The sequence below is a fragment of the Sphaerodactylus townsendi genome, linkage group LG13 (assembly GCF_021028975.2).
Source record: "Sphaerodactylus townsendi isolate TG3544 linkage group LG13, MPM_Stown_v2.3, whole genome shotgun sequence".
NCBI classification, from domain to species: Eukaryota; Metazoa; Chordata; class Lepidosauria; order Squamata; family Sphaerodactylidae; genus Sphaerodactylus; species Sphaerodactylus townsendi.
Genome location: NC_059437.1, coordinates 55735979 through 55758156, shown reverse-complemented (window position 1 = coordinate 55758156; position 22178 = coordinate 55735979). Strand labels below are relative to the sequence as shown.

Below are 22178 nucleotides of genomic sequence, written 5' to 3'. Positions count from 1 at the left end.
AATAATTCTGGCGCAAGCCCTGAGAAGAGAGGTCTTCCCCCAGAGGCTGCAACTAGAGACCCACCTCTGAGGAGAAAACCCTCCAAAGAGCCACTGATGAAACGAGCGCTGAGGCCGAGGGGCGGGGACACGGTCGCTGAGGGGCGGGGCCACCGTCCGCGGCGACCAGTGAGAGGGCCCCGTGGCGCCGGCGGCCCCGCCCCGCCTGTGTCCGTCAGTCCCTCCTCAGCCGCGGTCTTTCTCCCGCTCGGTCAGGCGGCGCCGGGGAAGGTGCCGGTGCGCGCTCTCGGGGGCGAGCCGCGCGCTCCCGCGCAGTGCATGTCGGGCCCGCCTCTCGAGGCAGCCGCTTTCCTCGCCTGCCCCCCAACATGGCGGCGCGGCGCTGTCACCTGCGCGTGAGGGGGAGAAAGAGGGCGGCGGGGAGGGCGTGAGGGGAGGAAGGTCGCCTCGCTTCGTCCGTCTCCCCCCCGCCTCCGCCTCCTCCTGTTTTTGATCTGTGGGGGAGGGGAAGGCGGCGCTCCCCCCCCCCGGTTGGCTCCTCCCCACCATGGTGGGGGGGTGAAGGACTCCGCCTGGCCGCCCGCCCGCCCGCCTCCCTCAGCATCCCTCCCTCAGCATCCCTGCTGCTCCTCAGCCGCCGGGCGGCAGGTGCTGCTGTCAACGCCGCCGCCGCCGCCGCCGCCTCAGGCTCGCCTCCCGGAGGCCGCCGCCGCCGCCGCCGCCGCCGCCCTGCTTTCCATGGGGTCCCCGGCGGGCGCATCCAGCTCGACGGCCGCCGCCGACTCGGCGCAGTGGCTGTCGGTGAAGGAGGAGACCATCTTCCTCCACGACGGGCTGATCCGGGTCACGGACCTGGCCGAGCTGCCCAGCGAGATCATCGGCGTGGCCGAGCCCGCGGATACCGAGCTGGAGGTGAGGGGGGAGAGGGGGGCGACTGGACCACCATCCTCCTCCTCAACCCTCCCCCCCCCCCCAGTTATAGGATAACATGGAGGATGATGGATTATGGGGGAGGGGGGCATCAGAATCAGATGAGGGAGGGTGCAGTGGAGGGGGGGAGGGAGTCATCCAGGGGTGGGATGCCAGCATTTGACAGGAAGGATGGGGTGAAAAGGGTGACTCTTATGGGAGAGGATGGGCAGGTGCCAATGCAGGTGCCTGATGGCCGGAGGATAAAATAAGAAGCTCTGTGGTACCCGAGGGATGAAAAGAGGATATCAAGTTACGAGGAAGGGTGGTGATAGTGGTGGAGGGAGTCAGGGACAGGGATGAGTTGGAAAGAGGAGGGGGGGTGTGCCAAAAAGGCCCTGGCAGAGATGAGTGGGAATGAAGGGGAAAGGTGGAGGGGGGGGTCCACAAGAGATTGGTGCGCAGAGGAGGAGAGCAGGGACTTAGAGCAGCTACAGGCAGTGAGCAGAGATGGGGATGGTTGGAAGATTGGGGCACACTTGGGCATAAAAAGTGTGGGCATCAAATGCAGTTAAGGTGGCAGGTCCTTGATGAAGGGCTGTACAGGTAGAGGAGGCCAAGGGGTGGTGAATGGTCTGTCAAGTATTAGGGGGTCATGGAGACCAGTTGGAAGATGGGGAACTGGGTGTGTCAAGTGGAGAATCAATAGGAGGTGACTGTTGATATGGTGGTCATAAGAGAACTGCCTGATTTTTCCCCCCTCAGGAATGTCTGTGCCCACCAGAATCATAATATTGAGGGTCAGGGGGCGGGGGGGGGGGGATTTAGCAGACAAGAAGTGTGATTGAAGCAAGATCACATACCCTCGCAGGTCTGTCAGCACCTGATTTTTTTGAAATGGTGGTGCAAAGGTGATTCAGCACTGGGTTGGGAGCAGGGAGGCAAGAAGATACATACACCCTTTGAAGCCTCCCTGGTTTTTAAACCAGGAAGGGTAAAAACACTGCCTGTCTTTCTCTTCCAGAAAGGGGCTTGTAAAGCACTAATTATATTTGTAACTTTCTAATCTTAATTATGTAGGATTATAATTATTGTTGTTTGGTAGTGGTGATTTATAGCTCTTTGTTTTTACAGCAAAAATGTACCAGGGGTTCAGAAGTGTGTTTACGTGCTGGGTATTCAGGATGTGTTTATCAAGGCCAAAAGGAGCAGCTGTAATTTCCCCCTCTCTGTCTCTCATTCTCCTCCTGTAAATGGAAGCATCAGTAGATGGATAACCGTACATCTGAGCTGTTTATGTGTTGTTTGAAATATGTACTTCTGCTGTCTGTAATTTCTGCTTGCATCTCTTCCACAGTCTGCATCCTCCCCCCATGCACCTCCCTCTGTCACCCCACCCTCCCCCCCACTCACAGTGTGGCTTGCAGTGACACAGGTTCTTTGTCAGAAACTGGGTGGCGTGAGCCGAATGGGGATGGTTCGGGAAGCGCTGCATTGAATGTTTATGTTCAGTCACCTATATTCATTTAGGGCGTAGGGGCAGGTTGTATCCTTGCCAAAAGATCCAAATGTAGTAGCTAGCAGTCCAGAGGGTGTGATGGATGTATTCTGGTAACACAGAGGTCAGTTGCTTGTTTGGGAAAACTCCCATTAGAATAATACGATGAAAGAGGGAATGCCTGTTTCCTAACTATAGAGAATGGTCTAAGTATTGTTTTTGATAGATAACTCCATATATTGTGGGGCTGCGTTTTTTAAATAAAATCAAATATTGTGGGATTGTAGTTTTTAAAATACATTTTGTCGAGCAATGCGGCGGGGGGGGGTACTTCTCTGGAGAGTCGCTTATTTACTGTGTCTGGGGGAGTGAAGAATGCAATGATTCATTGGTCTTGTGGTCCAGGTTCATTTTTGTAGCAGTAAAGCTTGTGAAAAGAGGTGGCGCTGAAACCATTAGCTTTGCAAGTGATGTGGCTATGTAGTTGCTTTCTTGGTAGCCATTGTTCAGGCAGGTTCATGGTAGTGCTTGGCATGTGCTGGCTGAGGAGCCCGACTGATTTCTAAACAGGCCCAAGTTGCTTCCTGCAGGATAAAATGGATGTGCATGACCTTTTAAAAAGGGAAATGGCAACTGATTATTTTCTCTTTTTAAATAACATTTTCTAAAAAGAGGAAGCCATTTATATATTTTAAATGTTATTATTTGTCAACTGTGAGTGTCATGAAGAACAGCCTGGAAAGCCCACAACAACCAATCACGAAGAACATTTTTGGCACTTCATTTCCTGCATAGACTAGTGCCAAGAGTGTTCTGATTCCTACCAACATCCTCCTGGTCCATTTAGCAGCCAGGGTCCAGTTGAATGCTGTCCAGCACCCATGCAGCACCATGCCCCTTTGTGTCCATGTAACTGATAAATGGTTGGCTTAGGCAGACTTGCTTCATCAACAGATGCCTCAATATGGTTGCCAGGTTTTCCTGACTTTAAAAAATTGTATTTATTCACTTTCAAACTTTTATTAAAAAGTGATACAAATACAAATATTTGGCTGTTGTAGGTTTTCTGGACAGGGGCTTATCTACAGAAAATGGCGCCTGGGGCAAGCTGTCAAATTGCACCCACCCAACTTTTGGATCTGCCTATTATTCCCCCCTTTCAACTTCTAGATCCGCCTATTATTTCGCCCCTGTAGACGTTGAGGTTTTGCCACTGCTTGGAGGTATCCCAAGTGCCCAGCCGCTGCTGCTTCTCACCTTCTCCTCAGCCAGTCAGCGGCCACCTGCAGCTAGGGCACCCCCTCATTTGCCTGCCTTCCTGCACTGCAGACTGAGTGTTCAGGTAGCAGCGCAGTTCAGGTAGCAGCACCAGGCACCTTGGGCCAGAAAATGTGCTCCGGCTAACAGCGCAGCTTCTCAGAAGGCAGGCCATGCTGGGCTTGGGCCGGCCGCTTTGCAAAGGGGTGACCCACCAACTCGCCACGTCTTCCACCCTCCAGCTTGGGATGAGCTATGGCCAGTGGGTGGCTGCCCAAACTCCTTGCTTGAGGAGGAGGGGGCAGATGGCTGAATGCAGTCCCCATGTGACCCATGCGAATCATGCCTGGGGTGCCTGCCCCCTCTCACCCCCTGGTTCTGCATCTGTTACCATGCTGTTTGGCTGTGGTCTAACAGTTTTTGCTCCTAACAGTTACCAGATCACAGCCACACAGCCCAGCAAACCCACAACAGTCCGTTGATTCCAGCCATGAAAGCCTTTTACAATACACATTTTGACTTATTTATTTTCAGATTAACACCCTTAACTTTGATGCACGTTTACATCCTGGCACCAACCATCGTGCCAGCTTCATACTTGCCCCCTAAGTTAGGATCTTATCAATCTAGGCTGACCTGGTCTAGTCTGACCAGATCCATTTACATAAGCTAAAGTCCTTGATTATGATATGAAGCAGGCAAAAAGGGACTTTTGTGTGGCCATTTAAAGACAGCCCACAAATATTCCTGCTTTGCCCCAAAGCAGCTGGCTAATTCCATACTGTATACAACACATATCAATATCCAAATAAATCCACAAATTTAATCCAAGTGTCATGGTATTCCACTCTTGTTTCTTGTCTATTAAAGACAGCTCTTTCTTTGTCTGTAAAGTCTCACATTGTATCAATCCATAGTGCAATATGTGATCTAACTTTTGCTTCCTACTTTTGAAGAATTACTCATTCTCGTGTGTTTCCAATGCTCATAAGAGCTGGGGTTCATTGTTAAACTGTATAATTAATATCTCTAACTGTTCACAGGTTAACTTGAACAGTAATGGTCATAATTGCAATTGTTGCATGCAGGACAGTGCAATAGGTTGCAAGATCAGGACACATCGGGCCAAGGCCAAAACAAGCAGTCTTATTTCCCCATTTGTTTTTTATTTTTAAGTTTTAAAAGCTCAGCTATGAACTTGTGGCTCAGCTGTGTGGCGTACTAGATTGTAGTCCAAATGTTGCAGTTTCTTATGGCTGTAGGGTTGCCATTACACACACAAGCCTTTTCTTCCAGTAGGGCCTGCACCATTGATTGGTTGTTATGATTATTTGAATGTTTGTTGAATCCATAAAAAGCATATTAAAATGTATTTATTTTTATATGAATGTTCCAAATGTTCCAAATTTTAAATGAATGTTCCAAGCCATTGGGCCGCTGGATATTAATCTGGAAAGAGCTATTTGATTCCCATCAGTAATTTAAAATATTATTTTGTGTGGTTGTTTATTCAACCAGCAGCATCAGATGGGAATGACTTAGAACAGATTATAATTTAAAAATTAGAGTGTTGTGGGTTTTTTGGATGTATGGCCGTGTTCTAGTAGCATTTTCTCCTGACATTTTGCCTGCATCTGTGGCTGGCATCTTCAGAGGTATATATACTACACTTGCTTTACAGCCATCAGATCCTCTGAAAATGCTAGCCACAGATGCAGGTGAAACATCAGGAGAAAATGCTACTGGAACAGGGCCATACAACCCAAAAAACCCACAACACTCTAGTGATTCTGACCGTGAAAGCCTTCAACAATAAATTTAAAAATTGCTAGCTATGTTCAGAAATCTGGAATCCTTTGGTAATGGATGTTTGCAACTCAAGAAATGTAATTAGGAACATAATCAGGTTCAGCTCTCAGTTGTCCGGGAAAGGAGCACTGAATTTCTGATGCTGGGGCACCAAACTAATATAGTTAAAGCTTACCATGTAATCAGTGCTTCTTATCATTGTGGTATGAAAAACAGTGCTGTGTTCATTGAGGCACTGAGTTCTTAAGGAGAGGCTGCTGATCACCGTGATTTAGATCATGGTGTGTGGAGACTAGGGGATAGGGGCCTTAAGAGTTGGCCCTCCACCATTTTCCCAACTTTGAAGAGCCCTTGGAGCCACTGTTTTCCTTATAGTGGCAATTGTATACTGATGCGGCTGTATGAGAACTTAGTTCCTTGCTAGTATAATGCAAATGTTATTATTTATACATGCATTATACCTACATAGATGCTATAAACCCCCCCCCCCCCCCAGGTTACGCATATGGATAGCTCTGTGCATGTAATGCTGCTTCTAATGTTTTTCTCTCTTTCTCACAATACTAGAACCAGGGGGCATTCATTGAAAATGCTGGGGGGAAGAATTAGAACTAATAAAAGGAAACACTTCTTCACGCAACGTGTGATTGGTGTTTGGAATATGCTGCCACAGGAGGTGGTGATGGCCACTAACCTGGATAGCTTTAAAAGGGGCTTGGACAGATTTATGGAGGAGAAGTCAATCTATGGCTACCAATCTTGATCCTCTTTGATCTGAGATTGCAAATGCCTTAACAGTCCAGGTGCTCGGGAGCAACAGCCGCAGAAGGCCATTGCTTTCACATCCTACATGTGAACTCCCAAAGGCACCTGGTGGGCCACTGCGAGTAGCAGAGAGCTGGACTAGATGGACTCTGGTCTGATCCAGCTGGCTTGTTCTTATGTTCTTATGTTCTTAATGTTATAGCAGGCAAGGGAGTAATTATTCATGCAGAAGCTTTGTATATGCACTGGAGCTACCATATGCTCAAGAATCCATGCGGCTGCTACCTCTTTGGTGGCCTTAAAAACAAGTAGTGAATTGCTTGACACAGACTTCTCTGACCCTTGTGATTGTTTCCAGGCTTTCTGTCCCCAGCAGGAGGTTAGTAGCTGTACATAGTAGATATCAGCTGAACTGCTAAAAATGCTGGACCAATTCGAAGGTAATAACCTGAAGGCCTATAAGATTCCATTTCAGTTACTCATGCTACTAACTAGGATGACTGCATTCTCTGAATGTTCCTCTTAGCGATTCACCTTGGTGGTGTTGCTTGATACAGAGGGAGGAAGTGATGATTTTTTTTGGCTGGCCTCATTCACATCCCTTTCTTAGGGTGTAGCACGCCGACCCAATCATTATTTCATTAAGTTCTAATTTATAGGTGCCCAATGGCTGAGCCGCCTGCAGAACTGCTCCTGGGCAAATAAGGGAATGTTTAACGTCAGACATGGCTCAGAATGAATTCAAATGGAAAGTAAACGGAGGATGCAAAAGACCTGACTGTTGAGAAAGGTATAAGGCCAGTTACTGCTTAGTCATGAAAATGGCACGTACGTTTTTAGAAAATGTTTCAAAATAACATCACACAAAATATTATATGATAAAACAAATGAAGATAATGGTCTTTTGCCCTTTTGTCAAGGCAGCCTGGCTGGTCTACATGGCTGCCTTCTCTCCATCCTCTTATTTGATCTTCCTAGCAACTGTGTGAGGTAGGTGAGGCTTGACTGAGCTAAGGTCAGGTCTGTCTCTCCTTCCCACCACCAGCTTCGTGAGTATCCTGGTTCTAAATCTGCTTCCCTGGACTGACTTTTCAATTTATTGTATGGTTACATTTAACTACAACAAAATGGTAAATAATGTATTACATTAATTTGAACTCAGTGACCAGTTTTTGACCTGGACTCAGACAATCATATAACTAGTTCTGGGTATCTGACTTGGGTTTCTTAAGTAGTAGTAGTTCCTTCTTGCTACATGGCGAACTATATGAGACGAAGGTCTTTTCCGCATGCTCAGCTTATCACAAAATTTTCCCAGTTCTCAAGCCTTGTGTCTTGGATATGTTTTCTGTGAAATCATCCTACACACTTCCTTTTCTCCTAGTTTTGGGTTTATTTCCCCCTTTGCCTCTTCAGTTGCATTTATTCCATGAGCTGCTGCTGAAAGTACATTACTCTTGATGGTAGTGGGATGTCATCCATAACGCAGAACAACTTTCCCTCCTTTATTTCTTTTGCGCAGGTGCTCTAGTGTTACTGCACAGTTATATTTTGAAGTGGTAATTCAAAAATGTTGCAGCCTCCATTTCTACTATTGAGAACTACCAAATGGAAGCTGAAACAGCTCCTGATGCAGGTACCATTATCTACAGGAACATGTAGCCCCTCCCCCTCCAGAACCACATTTTTGGGCCAAATTTGGTCTGCAGTAATGTACAATCATTACTGCAGCAGTCCCAGATTACATATAGCAATTACACCTTCTACTCTATTCAATTACCCCCAACTTCAAAATCGCTGTCTGCCTGAATGTTAAGATTGCAAGTTCTATGTGAAATTGACAAAGCTGATCCAATCAACTATTCTAGTTTGTATCTATGCCTCAGTGTTGCATCACTAGTTTGATATGACAAAAATAAAAAATAAATAAAACCAACTCCCTTTGAACCACAGAGAAGGAAGGGTAGGAGAAAATAGCTGAAGAGGAGGTTGGTCAACTACACAGGCATGCATAACAGCCAGGTGTTTGCACAAAATGGAAGCCAAAAAACCCTACTGAAGTAGATGCCTTTATCTGAAGGAGCAGCAACATGTAGCCCATCCCTCACACACAAAGGACCGCACTTTTTGACCAAATTAGAACTGCATTAACACACAATCCTTACTCCAGCAATCTCTTGTCTATTTCTCCCTGCAAAGCAGCCTCCCTTGTCAATTTCATGGGCTCTTAACTGGGACACAGTGTCTCTTTGTTTTAATATTACATTGCTAATTCAAGGTGAAATTGATAAAGCTGATATAATCAACTTGGCTTGTGTCCATGCCCTAACGTTACTGTGTAGCCTACCCACCCCCACAAAAATTGATCCTGCTTGTTTGTACCTCTGCCTGAATGTTGCATTACAGGTTCTATACCCCATCTCAACGAAAGATGAAATTGCGATTGGAAGTTGTTCAGTGGAAGTAGAGTACTTCCGCTCTAAAAAAATTCCCTTCGGTAGGAGAAGGGTTGTTGGAGGCTTGGTGGCAGGCCCGGTGGGGCAGCGAGCAACTTGCTTCCAAACAAACTTTCTTAGAACTGATTACTTCTTACCTGTCTGGCAGCCGGCATGGCGGGGTCTGAGCAACCGCTGCCTCTTGTGGGGAGGAAAGGTTTTAAAAAAATTTTAAAATCTGAGGATGGGACTGTTCTGCTCAGCCTGAGCTTGACACCACTCTCTGCCAGGGGGAAAAGAAGGAGGGAAAAAGGTCCAGGTCACAGTGGTGGTGGATTAATTATTATTATTATTATTATTATTATTATTATTATTATTATTATTATTATTATTATTATTATTATTATTATTTATTAAGCTTTTATACCGCCCCATCCCCAAAGGGCTCTGGGCGGTGTACAGCATATCAAATAAACAGTATAAAACAATTAAACAGTTAAAAGCAGCGGTAAGAGCTAAAAACAATGTACACACAAGTCCCAGTTGATGAAAGCATAGCTACGCCTAGTAATCCAAATTAAATTCCTCCCTCAGTAGAAAAGGGAGAGGCATGGTGAGTCTCATTAGATGGTGAGTGGCCAGATGACAGGCCACAAAGGAGGGGGCTCAATTCTCAATTGAGCTTTTATCTTTTGGTGAGACAGGGTGTATATATGAAAATTAACCGCCAGTTAGATATGACAAAGAAAGGAGGGGAAATCCTTTTGAAAACCGAGGAGGAGAAAATTGGTGAAGGGGAGGTTGGGCAACTACATGGGGCATGGATAAGGGCCAGGTATTTGGTGAGGTAGAGAAATAAAGACTGTTTATTGTCTTCTCAAGGGAAGCAGGCTTGGAAATGGATTTTTAAAATCGTGGTAAAAATGCTCAGGTAAATAATGGAGGGAAAATGAGGGAAAATATTTCTAGAACCAAATGGAGGAAAAAGCATGTGAAATTAAAAGGGAACAAATGCAGCACTTGGTTACGATATACGTAGTAAACAACTTATGTGGAAAAGGCCTACAATGATTGTTGAAAACAGACTTTTTTGGGCTGTGTGCTATCTAGTAAAAAAAACTTCAAAAATCCCACCAGGTTCCCGCAAGCACTTTGATAATGAAATGTAATCCTTTTTGTCCCAGCCTTGCCTTTTCTGCAAAGAACTCCACCCTGTGCATGCCTGTCGTTGTCCCTTTAGCTTTTGTTCCAGTCAGCTGGCAGCTGACTAGGTTAAATCAAATACCTGAGCTGAGCCGAGTCTTCTTGTTCCACTCTTGGGCTGGGAATTTGCCAGAGCTCCACTGAGACTCTTCTGGCACCTGAGCAGAACTCATGATGTTTCACATATGATGCTGAAGCTTTTGACTTCAGCATCTAAAAATGTAAAAACAGTGGTACGCCTCAAATTAGGCAGACCAAAATCAGCAATTATGTTCTTGTGCTAATCCTTTTTCCATTTAGAAATGTGACTGTCTTGATCCTAGAGCATAGGTGTCAAACTCGCGACCCTCCAGATGTTATGGACTACAGTTCCCATCATCCCATGCTGGCAGGGGATGATGGGAACTGTAGTCCATAACATCTGGAGGGCCGCGAGTTTGACACCTGTGTCCTAGAGGGTAATGAAGGGAATGGGGAATACTCTTCATGGGACAAGAGAACCTCGAATAGAGCTTAGTAATAACTTTAAATGTATATTACTGTTGGATGTGTGTGTCCTGTGCACCTTGTTTCCTACTCATTTTGCTAAAAATATCTTTTAGTAAATCACTGCTTCTTCCCAAGGTAAGTTTGATCAGACTTAAATTATCCCGCATTTATTTCTTTAAAATATCTTTCCTTGGCATATTCTCAGAAGAAATAGTGTGCCAGGGTTATTCCATATCGGATGCCGCATTTATGGCTTGCTGAACCGAAGGGTTCTGCTTCAATTCAGTGACTTGATTCAGATGCAGTGCCTGAAAATATAAATAAATAATAAGGCTCTGTTCTGGTTCATTGGCAAACCCAGGGCTTTCTTGTATGTATTTAAGTATGCTGTGTTGATGTATAACTTGGTGACTGAACCTGCATGCACATCTGAGACCACTGCTGTATAAGATGTGCTGATAAGGCTGCAGAAGGTTTTAGAGGCTTCAGGTCCCAAGAACGCCTTTTTTAATAAATCTGGAATGAATGCTGAAAGATCGCTTATTGTCCAAGGCCTTGCATTGTCTTTAGCAGGGTGTGATTTGAAACCAGAGCTTCTCAAACGAACCCTGTTCACTGCCCCACATTGGCTCTTATTGGAGAAAACTTTTGTCTAATTAAAAGGAAACAGATGTTGACTTTACAGATCTTGGGCTAATGCCAGGATCATGATATCTGGTGGCAGAGTATGTCCCAGATTCTTACTACTAAGAGAGGGAAAGACAGCATAAAATGTTTTAAATAAATAAAAATGTTCAAGGGGTCATACAGGAGACAAGCACTTATGCACATTCTCCCAGTGTTTCTTGTAAAAAGGCTCATATTTGTGTTAACATTGAAGGCTGATCTGAGTTCTGTTTTTGAGAGTAGTTTTTTGGGGGTGGGAGCAAGGTGTGCCCTCCACTGTTTGTGTTCCCATGAACAAAAGGTATAACGGTATGTTTGTGTGTGTGTGTAACTATGCACATACACACACACACACACATATATATAACTATATGCATACACACACGTGTCTGTTTTTCTTGCTTTAAATGTTCTCCATTTGGGAGAATGATTTATTTTTAAGATGTGACTAGCACTTACAAAAAGTTTTCACTGCCCCAACCCATGTATTTCCCCATTCTTTTCTGCTTGTTCCATCAGGTAGCAAGGAGTAACTTAGCTGTTGTTCTGCTTTCATCTTAGCCATTGGGCAGTTATTACCCAAAGTGTAATGGGCTGCTGTGGGAGGCAGTGAGCTCCCCTTCATTGGCAGTCTTCAAGCTGCAGCTGGACAACCACTTGTCAGGGATGCTTCTGGCTGATCCTGCATTTAGCAGGGATGGCCCTTTTCAACTCTGTGATTCTATGATTCATCATCTTCTACAAAGTATAGCAAGAACATATCCTGACCCCATTGAAATGTATACGCATGTGCACACAATAGATATAGCAAAGATTTCTTTTGCTATTGTGATCTTATTATGAAGGAGCTGTGCGACCAGCTGATCACATCATTAGATATCCCTTTCACAGCAGCTAATCCTGTTATTTCTTGCATGGGATAATCTTCTGATAAGGCCCAAAACAAGATCCTCTTTGCAATTCCAGACGCAGACAGGTACTTAGAGGACATGATCTGGCCCACTTTGGAGATGCATGAAATTGTGGCATGGCTTGGCTCCAGTGAGTTTCTTGGGGTGGGGGGAGAGCTCATGCATATTCAGTTGACTCCAAGTCTCTTTTTGAAAAGCAGATCCCACTGCTCAATCACAAAGTCCTTTGGAAGCTTGTTTCAGGAGTGGTTTGCCATTGCATGTGTGCAAAAAGTATGTGTCTGAAGCTCTTTGGAGCTCAGTATGATTCTTTGGGTGCTGCAAACTGCAATGTCTTGTTAGAAAGCTGCCCTGATATATGGCATGGATGACACTGTGCCCATCCCCTCCCACAAACATACTTACCTTCTTTTGGATGCTGATGTACATTTACAGTTGGGCAGTGAATGAGATCAGTAGTTCTTTGTGCCTCATACTTTTTGCTCTTGTCCTTGCCGCTGTTTTCCAAATATGTAGAAAATTCTCAAGACTTGTGGACGAGGGGGTTCTGCAGTCTCACTGTCCCAACTGTCCTACTTAGTGGTGGGATCCAAAAATTTTAGTAACAGGTTCCCATGGTGGTGGGATTCAAACTGTGGCGTAGCACCAATGCGGCTGGGCAGGGCACGACAGGGGTGTGGCCGGGCATTTCGGGGTGGGGCATTCCTGGGCAGAGTTGTGGCAAGGACGCAGCCGCTGCGCCGGTCCTTGGGCGGGAAACGAATGCACGCAGGCGCAGGCTGCTGCGCACGCCGGTGCACCTCCTGCTAGACTGCTTCAAGTTCTGCGCGCTACTGCTGAGAGGAGGGGCGTAACTAAGGCAAAAATCACGTGGCAAAATCACCAATTAGTAACCCCCTCTCGGCACACACAAATAATTAGTAACCTACTCTCGGGAACCTGTGAGAACCTGCTGGATCCCACCTCTGGTCCTACCCTTACAAGATTTCGTGCCCAACTTGCTGTTCAGCTGTGGTCTTAACACTATTAAAGCCCTTGGTGTGTTCAGAGCTCCCTGGAGCAGCGTGTTTTTGTTATTGTCTGGCCTGTATGCCCAAGCCTTTTCTTCTCAAAGATCTTTGCCCTGCAGCTTCTGGCTGCTGATCTTCATCACCTTTCTATCCTGATCACCATTACCATAGCAACCTGACCAGCATAGCTAGAATAAAACAAGATTGGCTTGTTTGGGGGTCTGTTCCTGCCACAGTTTCTATCCGTTCTCTACTTCTGTACATCATATTTTGATTGTGTCCTGGAGTTCTTGTCTTCTGCTGCACATCCCCTTAGCTCTGTATCCACCTCTCCCCTCAACCATGCAATATTTCTGAAGGCAATGAGATTTTGTTTTGGAGGAACGTTGGATTATGGAAGGTCATGTGCAGAGAAAGGCTTTTCCCGGCATCTGTTCCCTGACATTGTTTAACTGGAGATGCTGGGAATAGAACCTATAACGCTGTGACCTTCCTCCTGCTATCTTTGATACCAAGCTCAATCTGTTTGTATAAGCCCTTGATGAAAACTAAGTGCTGAACAAATGTTTTAAACAGAGCATTGGTCTGCATCCTGTTCTTCCATGTTTGTATTAAGGTTTTGGAGCCCAGCTAGTCTCGTTCCCCTGACCCTGGCCTGAGGAAGCAGATAACCTTGGTTGGCAGACTGCACACTAGACCATCTGCCCACCCTCCCTTGTGCCCACAGTATGCACACAAACACACGAAGGTTCCCTATACTGAATCAAATCAAAGTAGGTCCTGTGAAAGTCCTTTAACCGTGAACTTGGAGAACTAACAGCAGTGAGAACAGCCAACGCTATCTTTGATAGACATCTGCAACCTGATCCATTTAACTGGGGCTGCTGCGGATTGCATTTGCGACCTTCTTACATGCAAGGCAGGTGCTCTACCACTGAGCCACAGCTCCTTCTCCTGCAGTTTAATAGCAACGGTGGAAGATCATCAAAACCTTCGGGAGGGAAAAGCCGACAGGCCTGATCAAATTGGCAGTTTCTAGGACTTGCAAGGTCCCACTGCAGATTAGTACCCCTGAAAATCCTAATGGGTTTTTAAAAGCAGCTGTGAGATTTGGATATTGCTAAATCAATACCTGCAGCATGTGTGTATGTGTGCCGGCCGATGTTTATTTGGTTAGTTATTGAAACCCATTCGGGACAATCCCATATGGTGTAAACTGAGCTTTGTCCTTGAAAATGACTAAAACAATATTCAAAATTCCATTAAAATTGTTTGGTTGGAGGAACTGGTGTTGCATCTCAAGGAACATCATCTGAAAACATTAAGAGCTCTTACAGAAGCAAATTCAGAAGTCTTTAATACTGACCTTGAGGGACCTTTTAACACAACCCTAGCTCTTAAAAAATCTAACCAGATGGTGATTTTTCTTTGTGCAGGACACATTTATGACAAGTGCTTGATAAAAGCATTGTGTATGGCATGCGCTTATGAAATTGGAAAATGTGGTGGGGGGGAGCAATCAATAGAATTTTTTCCCCTGTGCAGGCCTGGCTTTTAACTGCTTAGCTGTTAAGGCACAGTGATGAAACGGATGAGGTCAGAAGGTGAATGAGGCATGTGTGCTTTTCTTGGGACAGAAATTAAATTGTAGAACTGACATACAAATGGTGGCCAGTGAGTAGCAGGACAAGAGGCTGGTCTGTGCAAAGTGACCATTTTAGGGCAGTCTGGATTTGATTAGTAAAGGCCAGAAATTAGGTCTTGGTGCTTAGAAAGCCAATCTTTGGAACTTCAGTATTGAAGCATCTGTTCTCATCTGTGTGAGTAAACATGTGATTGAACTGTCCAGCAATGTCATTAGCTATAGCTTAATTTATTATTAAAGAAACCTGGTAATTAAAGCAGGGCAGGATTGTTGACTGTGATCCTGTGTCACAACTTCTTCTTCCACTTTTTCTTTGAAGTGATGTAGCTTGTGCCCAGAGGAAGGGAAAATATGTCAAAATATCTTGTGTTTGATGAGCAATCAACTATCCATAAAGGAGGTAAAACAAGCATGGATCTCTGAAATCTAACATTTCACTTTAGTATTCAATTTGTAGACCCCAAGGAAAGCTTTTTTTGGTCACTCAAATCAGGCTAGTGACATCCACTTGTTTTGCAGCTTCTGAATTATGAACCAAGACATGAGGTGATATGTCTTTCATCTGAAGTCTGTAATTGTTATGCAGAACTTTTAGATTTGGGATAATAGATGTTTCCAAGTTACATAAAATTGTAGCTCAATTTTTGAGAGACCCTCTGTAGAGCAACCTGGTCAATGCATTTGTCAGCGTCAAGTTTTTCTAATTTTTTCCTTAGATTTTATCTTTTGAGACTAAGAGTCCCACAGAGTTGTCGGAGCGCCTGCGTTCTGTTTGTGGAAATCAAAGCAACGCCTATGCCCGCCTTCTGGAATACCGGTTGAATGCTTTGCGTGGACTCTGGAATGCCCAACGTCAACTTGCCTTGGAAGAACAGCATGAACGGGAAAATTCGGGAGATGAAGAAACTCTGGCCTTGCTTAAGCGGCAGGGCCTTCTGCAGCAACCTGAGCAGGCACCATTCACGTCACGGATGGGACTTCTCTTGGTCTTTCCTCTCATTGAATCCCAAAGTAGAACGGACCCTTCCCTGTGTAACATAACTGCTGAGGTGCTCTTAACTTGCCTTCGTGACTGCCAGCCGTTAAGCTTGACTAAGGAGCCAGCGGACTGTCTTAATGGCATCGAAGCTCTACTCTGTTCTTGGTTGGAGGAAACCTCCTCTTCAGGCCAACAGATTCCACACAAGCAAAAAGAAAACGCTGCTGCCGCACTTGTTGCCTTGGCTTGTGCAAGGTAAGAGAAGGGAGAGGGCAATCTGGGCAGGGTTGAACTGTATGCCTGTGGGAGAAAATATTCTGATTCTCATTGCTTGAGTAACATTGTACCACAAAAGCAAGAAATGTTGTTAGTCTTGAAGGTGCGAGTAGACTCTTGTTCTTCTCTGCTACTAAGAATCAGACCAACATGGCTGCCCAAAGTGTTCTGTCATTAGCAGAGTTCCTTTGCATAACTTTTTTGGGATATAATTTTTCCTCTTCAGATAGATGGTTTTGCAGATTGTCACAGGGAAGAGGAACCTTCTAGTGCCATGGTGGCGAACCTTTGGCACTCCAGATGTTATGGACTACAATTCCCATCAGCCCCTTCCAACATGGCCAATTGGTCGTGTTGGAAGGGGCTGATGGGAATTGTAGTCCATAACATCTGGAGTGCCAAAGGTTCGCCACCACTGTATCTAGTGCAAGTGAATGATGGGCCACAGTTCTATAGTACCTCAACTATTTCCTGTTGCTTTTGTATTTATTGGAATTCATTTATCATGTATTTAATTCATTTATACCCCATCTTTCTCTCCAAAAGTGATCAAAAGCAACTTACATAATTCTCCTTTCCTCCATTTTGCCATCACAGCAACCCTGTGCGGTAGATTAGGGTGAGAGTGTGTAACTGACTGAAGATTACTCTCAAGCTTCTATGGCAGAGTGGCGATTCACGCCTGGTTCATTTACACCCTAGTTCAACACTAACTCCTACACCACACTGCAAGCCTCAGTAGTGCTGTGACTTTGCTCATCAAAACGAAGGCATAAACAAGACCCCGATATGAGAGTCAGATGACAATTCTGTCATTTTGACGTGTGATCAGAATTAATTGTATCCACAGGAGCAAATTATACAGTAATTTGACAACCATTCTCAGATTGCCCTTTAGAAGGGCTGGCTGGGCATTTTTGCAATTAGCGGTACGCCACTGATATTCTTTTTACCCCAAAAACCTTTGTGTGTATACATCACATGGAATGGTTTATATACAAAAAATAGCAACAAGGGGCTTCTTACATTCTTACATTGCCATCACTTGGGAACTGATGCATTTTCCAAGGTGGCTTTAAATCTGAAGTTGGCTATAAAAATGATCTGTGATTCTTCAGAAGACACTGTTAGCACAACTTCTACTCTTTTACTGTTGAATGTGCTATCTAGTTATTTTGTTTACCTTACCCAATAAAATATGAACATAAACTTGACATTTGGGGAAGTGGAGTTATGGGCAATGGGTTTTTTTCCCCCTCTTCCCGCCCAATCCTGTTTCACTTTGCTTATGTGTTAGATCATACTGTTCACAAATTGTCTCACTGAAAAGCAACATGTTGGAAAATCCAAAGAAATATCATTGGACTCTTCAGTATTGTCACCTACTTAATAAATAAAGCTAACCATTTTCTTCTCAATCAGCTTTTTGTTTCTTTATGCCCTTGGATTAGTTCTGCCATGATTTTTTGTTCTCCTGGGGAAAACTCTGTAAGAGGCAACATCTGTTTTCCTTTTTTTCATGCAGAAATTTAGCAGTGGCTGTTGCAGCAGCAGTGCTGGAAATTAGTGGTCTTTTCAGATCCTCAACTGCCCAATTTTTCTACCCTTTGGTCTCTGCCTATCTGTCGATTGTTTTGTCTTCAGTGTTGTCACCACTATTCTTCTGTGACTCTGGAAGGTGAAGAGGAAGTTACAGTTAAAAAAAACCCTGGGATATGGCTGGGTGCAATTAGCCTATTGTTAATTATATCCTTTGGCAGATTCTGCTATCCAGTGTATTTTATGATCAGGGGCATCTGGGTTATCAAGGGTCATGCCTAAAGGTCTTTCAGGCATAACATGAGGGTTTCCACCAAGACATACCAGCCCCATGTTAGAACTCTGTGAAATCAGTTAGAAATCAAAACCTCCCCTAAAGAGGGAAGCCATATATTGGACCATATATTTTAGGAAAGGAAACAGGTTCTCTCAGAAAGATGTCTTGAGGTTTAGAATGGGTTGCTTCATTGTTGAATGTGTAAAGAATTGTTAGTTGATGTCTTGCAGTGTTTCAAAAAAGTGACCAGTGCCTTGAATTTTGGCTCTTTTCTTAGGGGATCATTGAAAACATTTGTTCACACAGTACACCTTTTGCAGAAGCAGAGTGATTTGGGATCGCTGCCTGTGGCTGATGTGTTATACAGGTAGGAATGAGTATTCGAGGTGGTGGCAATGGTGTAATTGTATTGTGTGTGGCTTTATTTATTTATTTATATATATATATATATATATACACACACACACACACACACACACACACACACACACACACACACACACACACACACACACACACACATATATACACACACACACCGCCCTCCCCAAAGGCTCAGGGTGGTTTCCATCAACAATAAAAGTTTAAAACATCGTATATATAATTTACCTAAAATACATAAAATACTAAACTATAGATGGCTTCAGCTCTTCTTTTCCCCTTTATGTACCCATGGGAGGCCAGATGTTTTTATGGCAAGTTGACATCATCCCGGCTGGCCAAAGCGCCATGGCAGGAGACAAGGGTCCGATGCCTTTTACAGGCCCTGCAGAAACTTTGTATGAAAGTCCTGCAGGGCCCTGAGTCTCACCCTAAAGCCTTGTTTCACCCACAGGTAGGCAGGGCCAGAGCCAGTAAAAGCCCTGTGAGTCCTTGTAGAGGCCAGCCAGATCAGCCTTAGCGGCCAGGGATCACCAGTAGGAGTCCAGCCTCCGATGAACGAGGAGGGGCCCTAGAAGAAGGCTGATATAGGGAGAGACGGGTCCACCTCAGATAAGCAGGGCTGTAAGGTCAGCGAATGGCTTTGAAGCTCAATACCAAAACTTTTAAACATGACCTGGTACTGTTTTCGATTCGGCAGCCAAAGTGCAGTTGAGGTATAGGGACCAGTGAATCCCTAGCTGTTGCTCCGGAGAGGAGTCTGGCTGCCGCATTCTGTACAAGTATTAATTTAGACCAATTAATATATTTAATACTCATATTTGAGCAGTAATGAGATTTCTGTAACTTAGCAGAGTTTCAAAATCAGCAGTCAGAAAAGCCTAGCCACTTTCTTCCGTGAACTACATTAGTAGTTCTGTTCACACCACTCAACATAGATCATATACTACTTAAACATATTTTAATATGAGCTGTTTTACCTGTATGGAGAAATATTTCCATTTCATAGCAGCTCTGTCTCTGTTCTCTAAAGGTTGTTGCTTTTGGAAGGGGGTCCTGGATCTCCCTCTTGTTTGCTCGGGGGCAAGCACGTGGTCTCCTGGGGTTTTGAAGATATGTTGCCAGCACCTGATGGCAATCCTGGTTCCGGCTCAGAAAATAAAGGTGAGACTCTTGATGTGAAAAAGGGGAACTGCTGTCACAGGCTGTCTGGTGACTTTTTCATTAAAATCACTTTGCCTTAGAACAGTGGTTCTCAACCTTCCTAATGCCACAACCCTTTAATACAGTTCCTCATGTTGTGGTGACCCCCAACCCTAACATTTATCCATTTTACAGATGGAGAACACTGATGCAGAGAGTCTTAGGTGACCCCTGTGAAAGGGTCGTTCGACCCCCAAAGGGGTCATGACCCACAGGTTGACAACCACTGCCTTAGAAGTATCTGGTGCCACAAGATCAGGGTTGCTTGCTGGAAACTATACAAGCTTGAGCAGGTGCTAAAGGACAATATTCCAAAGTATTTTTTCTAAGAGTTCACAGTTCCTGGGTACAAGGGGCATCAACCCCAGAAGGTGCAGATGTAACCAATGAATTTGTGCCAGTTAGTTGCCCATTTGGGACAGTAACATTATTCTTAGAAATGTGCTTCTAACAGTGGGTCTTGTGCATTAACTTTACATAGTTAGGACCAATATTGCAATTTCAAAAATCTGAGTATTAGGAAAATTAGTAATTTGTGTGGGGGCATATAGATTGGGGCAAAATACTTGCAGACGTGCTGGAAGAAGTCTAACCTGCATTCCTGTTCTATATGTTGTTGGGTAGCTTGAATGGCTGAGTACTTGCCTGGAAGGAAGCATGACTTGCCCTCCACATGAGTAGCGTGAACCTACATGAGTAGGTGAACCAGATGTGTTCCCACACTGCTACATTCCTGCTGGGTGACCTTGGGCCAGTCACAGTTTGTTCAGAACTCTGTCAACCCACCTACCTCATAAGGTGTCTGTTGTGGGAAGAGGAAGGGAAAGGAGCTTGTAAGCCCCCTTGAGTCTCCTTACAGGAGAGGAAGGTGGGGTATAAATCCAAACTCTTCTTCTTCTTCTTCCTCTTTTCCTTATTGAATCACTGGCTATAAAACTAGACTAAGAGATCAAGCAAATGCTGCCAGTTTTTAGGAACAGAAATAAGCAGTCCTGAGGCTGTTGGCCTAATGGTAAGAAGTAATTTGGGTAGCGTTTGTGTGCACTGCTTCTGGCCCCCATAGAAGAACTGGCTTCTGCATTGTCCCAGCAGCACATAGGAGTGAAAGTCCTGCCTGATAATGATGACTTTGCTGCTTGGGAAGAGCTTTCCTTTGAATGCATTCTTCTTGTTATAGATGCAGACTTGGGGCGCTGCCTTGCAGCAGACGGGTCTTATCTTTATACAACAAACTCAGTTGGCTGGGGAATAAGCAAATTAGGATCTGGGTTACATGGAACCCTACGGTAAGCCATGTTTTCATTCATTGTCCAATTCATGTACTCTTTTAAAATGCAACATTTTATTGGAGAGAGGCATCTAAAATAATTGTACCATAGTTTCTCTGAGGCCACAGTAGGGGATTTCAGCGTGTGGCCTCAACTGTTTTTCAACTTTGCAGAGTGTTTATTTTGTTGTTGTTCCTATTCCACATATGTGGAATAATGTTTGCATAGTAAGTTGAATGAATAAATCTGATCTATTGGTGAGGATACTGAAAAATTTAAAAAATACCCGCCCCAGGAACCCATAATATTTCCTTGCTTATATTTTTATTGTTTATTTATTTTTAAGATAAAGTTAATTCATTAAACATTTTGTAAACCTTTAACTTCCTGTTTTTTTCTTTTTTTAGAGGCTTTGTTTATTGCCGTAATGAAGAGTTGGAGACAGGCTGGGTTGCTTTTGGCAATGGCAGACTTCTTCACAGGCCTGTCTCTTTCGATAATAAACCTCATTCCCTTTTCCAGGTCATTGACCAGAATACCCTTCAGGTAAAACATTAAGAAGTTACCTTTTGTTTCTTATCTGGGATATAGCTTGGAAAAAAGATTTATTGCTTGGCAGATAGCATATTCAACCAATCCTTCAATATAATTCACTATGGGTTGGGAGTGTGTTCCTCACATTCCAATCAGTTCCCCACCCGCCTTCCTGCACACCCATTGGTTGGAAGTGCGTTGTCAACTCATTCCAATACTTAGTGAATTTTATTAAAGGATATTCCGTTAAGATACAAAGAACTCTGATGAGTTTTCCTGTTTACAAACATGAGCTGTTATATTGACTTCTTCAGCATGACTTATCAGTCATTCTGTCTATCATTTGCGCTTTTCAAAGTGTGTGGCATTTCAGAAAATCAGATTAGATTTTGTCTTTGTGCTTTTTTTAAGTACTTATTCATATAAAAATTTAGAAACACATTGCCTGTTGTCTTCAAGCATAAAAGTAAAACTTCGGCACTTGAATAATTGCTCAGAAAATTGTACCTTATGTCTGTTAAAGATGACTCAGTAGCAATCTGTCTTTGAAGGACTGGAATTCAGAATGTCTGTGGAGCAGCAAAATATTGCATGCTGGCCATATGTGTGATTCATGACCCTGATTCTATTTATTTAGTAAAATAAATCACTGGTATGAGTGGTATCAGCTGCTGTCCTGGACAGTGCCTCAAAATGTTGTGCCAGAGTGACAGAGGTAGCAATAAATGCTGAGTGTACAGTCTAATATACTAGTGTAGAAGTTAAGAAGAAGACGACAGTTTGAATTTATATTCTGCCTTTCTCTCCTGTAAGGAGAGGCTCAAGGCAGTTTACAAACTCCTTTCCCTTCCTCTCCACATGACAGACACTTTGTGGGGTAGGTGGGACTGAGAGAGTTCCGAATGAACTGCAGCTAGCCTAAGATCATGCAGCAGGATTGTAGAAATGGGGAAACAAATCCAGTTCACCAGATAAGGGTACGCAGCTCAGGTGGAGGACTGAGGGAATCAAACCCAGTTTTCCAGATTAGAGTCCACTGCTCTAAACCACTACACCACGCTGGATAAGGGTATAAGTGATTCTAGGAGGGTGGGAGCCCTATGCTTTTTAAAACTGTGTTTTGT

At 44.3% G+C, this 22178-nt stretch overlaps 1 protein-coding gene across 5 annotated transcripts in view; it reads left to right on the top strand.

The window, feature by feature from the left end:
- The first annotated feature begins 242 nt into the window (after nucleotides 1–242).
- HECTD4 (HECT domain E3 ubiquitin protein ligase 4) overlaps nucleotides 243–22178 on the top strand; it is a 97968-nt gene continuing 76032 nt past the window's right edge. For all 5 annotated transcript variants that reach the window (XM_048514102.1, XM_048514100.1, XM_048514101.1 and 2 more), the window contains exons 1-6: nucleotides 243–912; nucleotides 15314–15831; nucleotides 17946–18035; nucleotides 19083–19213; nucleotides 20430–20538; nucleotides 20928–21066. In XM_048514102.1, coding sequence (XP_048370059.1) covers nucleotides 739–912; nucleotides 15314–15831; nucleotides 17946–18035; nucleotides 19083–19213; nucleotides 20430–20538; nucleotides 20928–21066 — 1161 coding nt within the window. In that variant the 5' untranslated portion in view covers nucleotides 243–738. The remainder of the gene's footprint in view (nucleotides 913–15313; nucleotides 15832–17945; nucleotides 18036–19082; nucleotides 19214–20429; nucleotides 20539–20927; nucleotides 21067–22178) is intronic.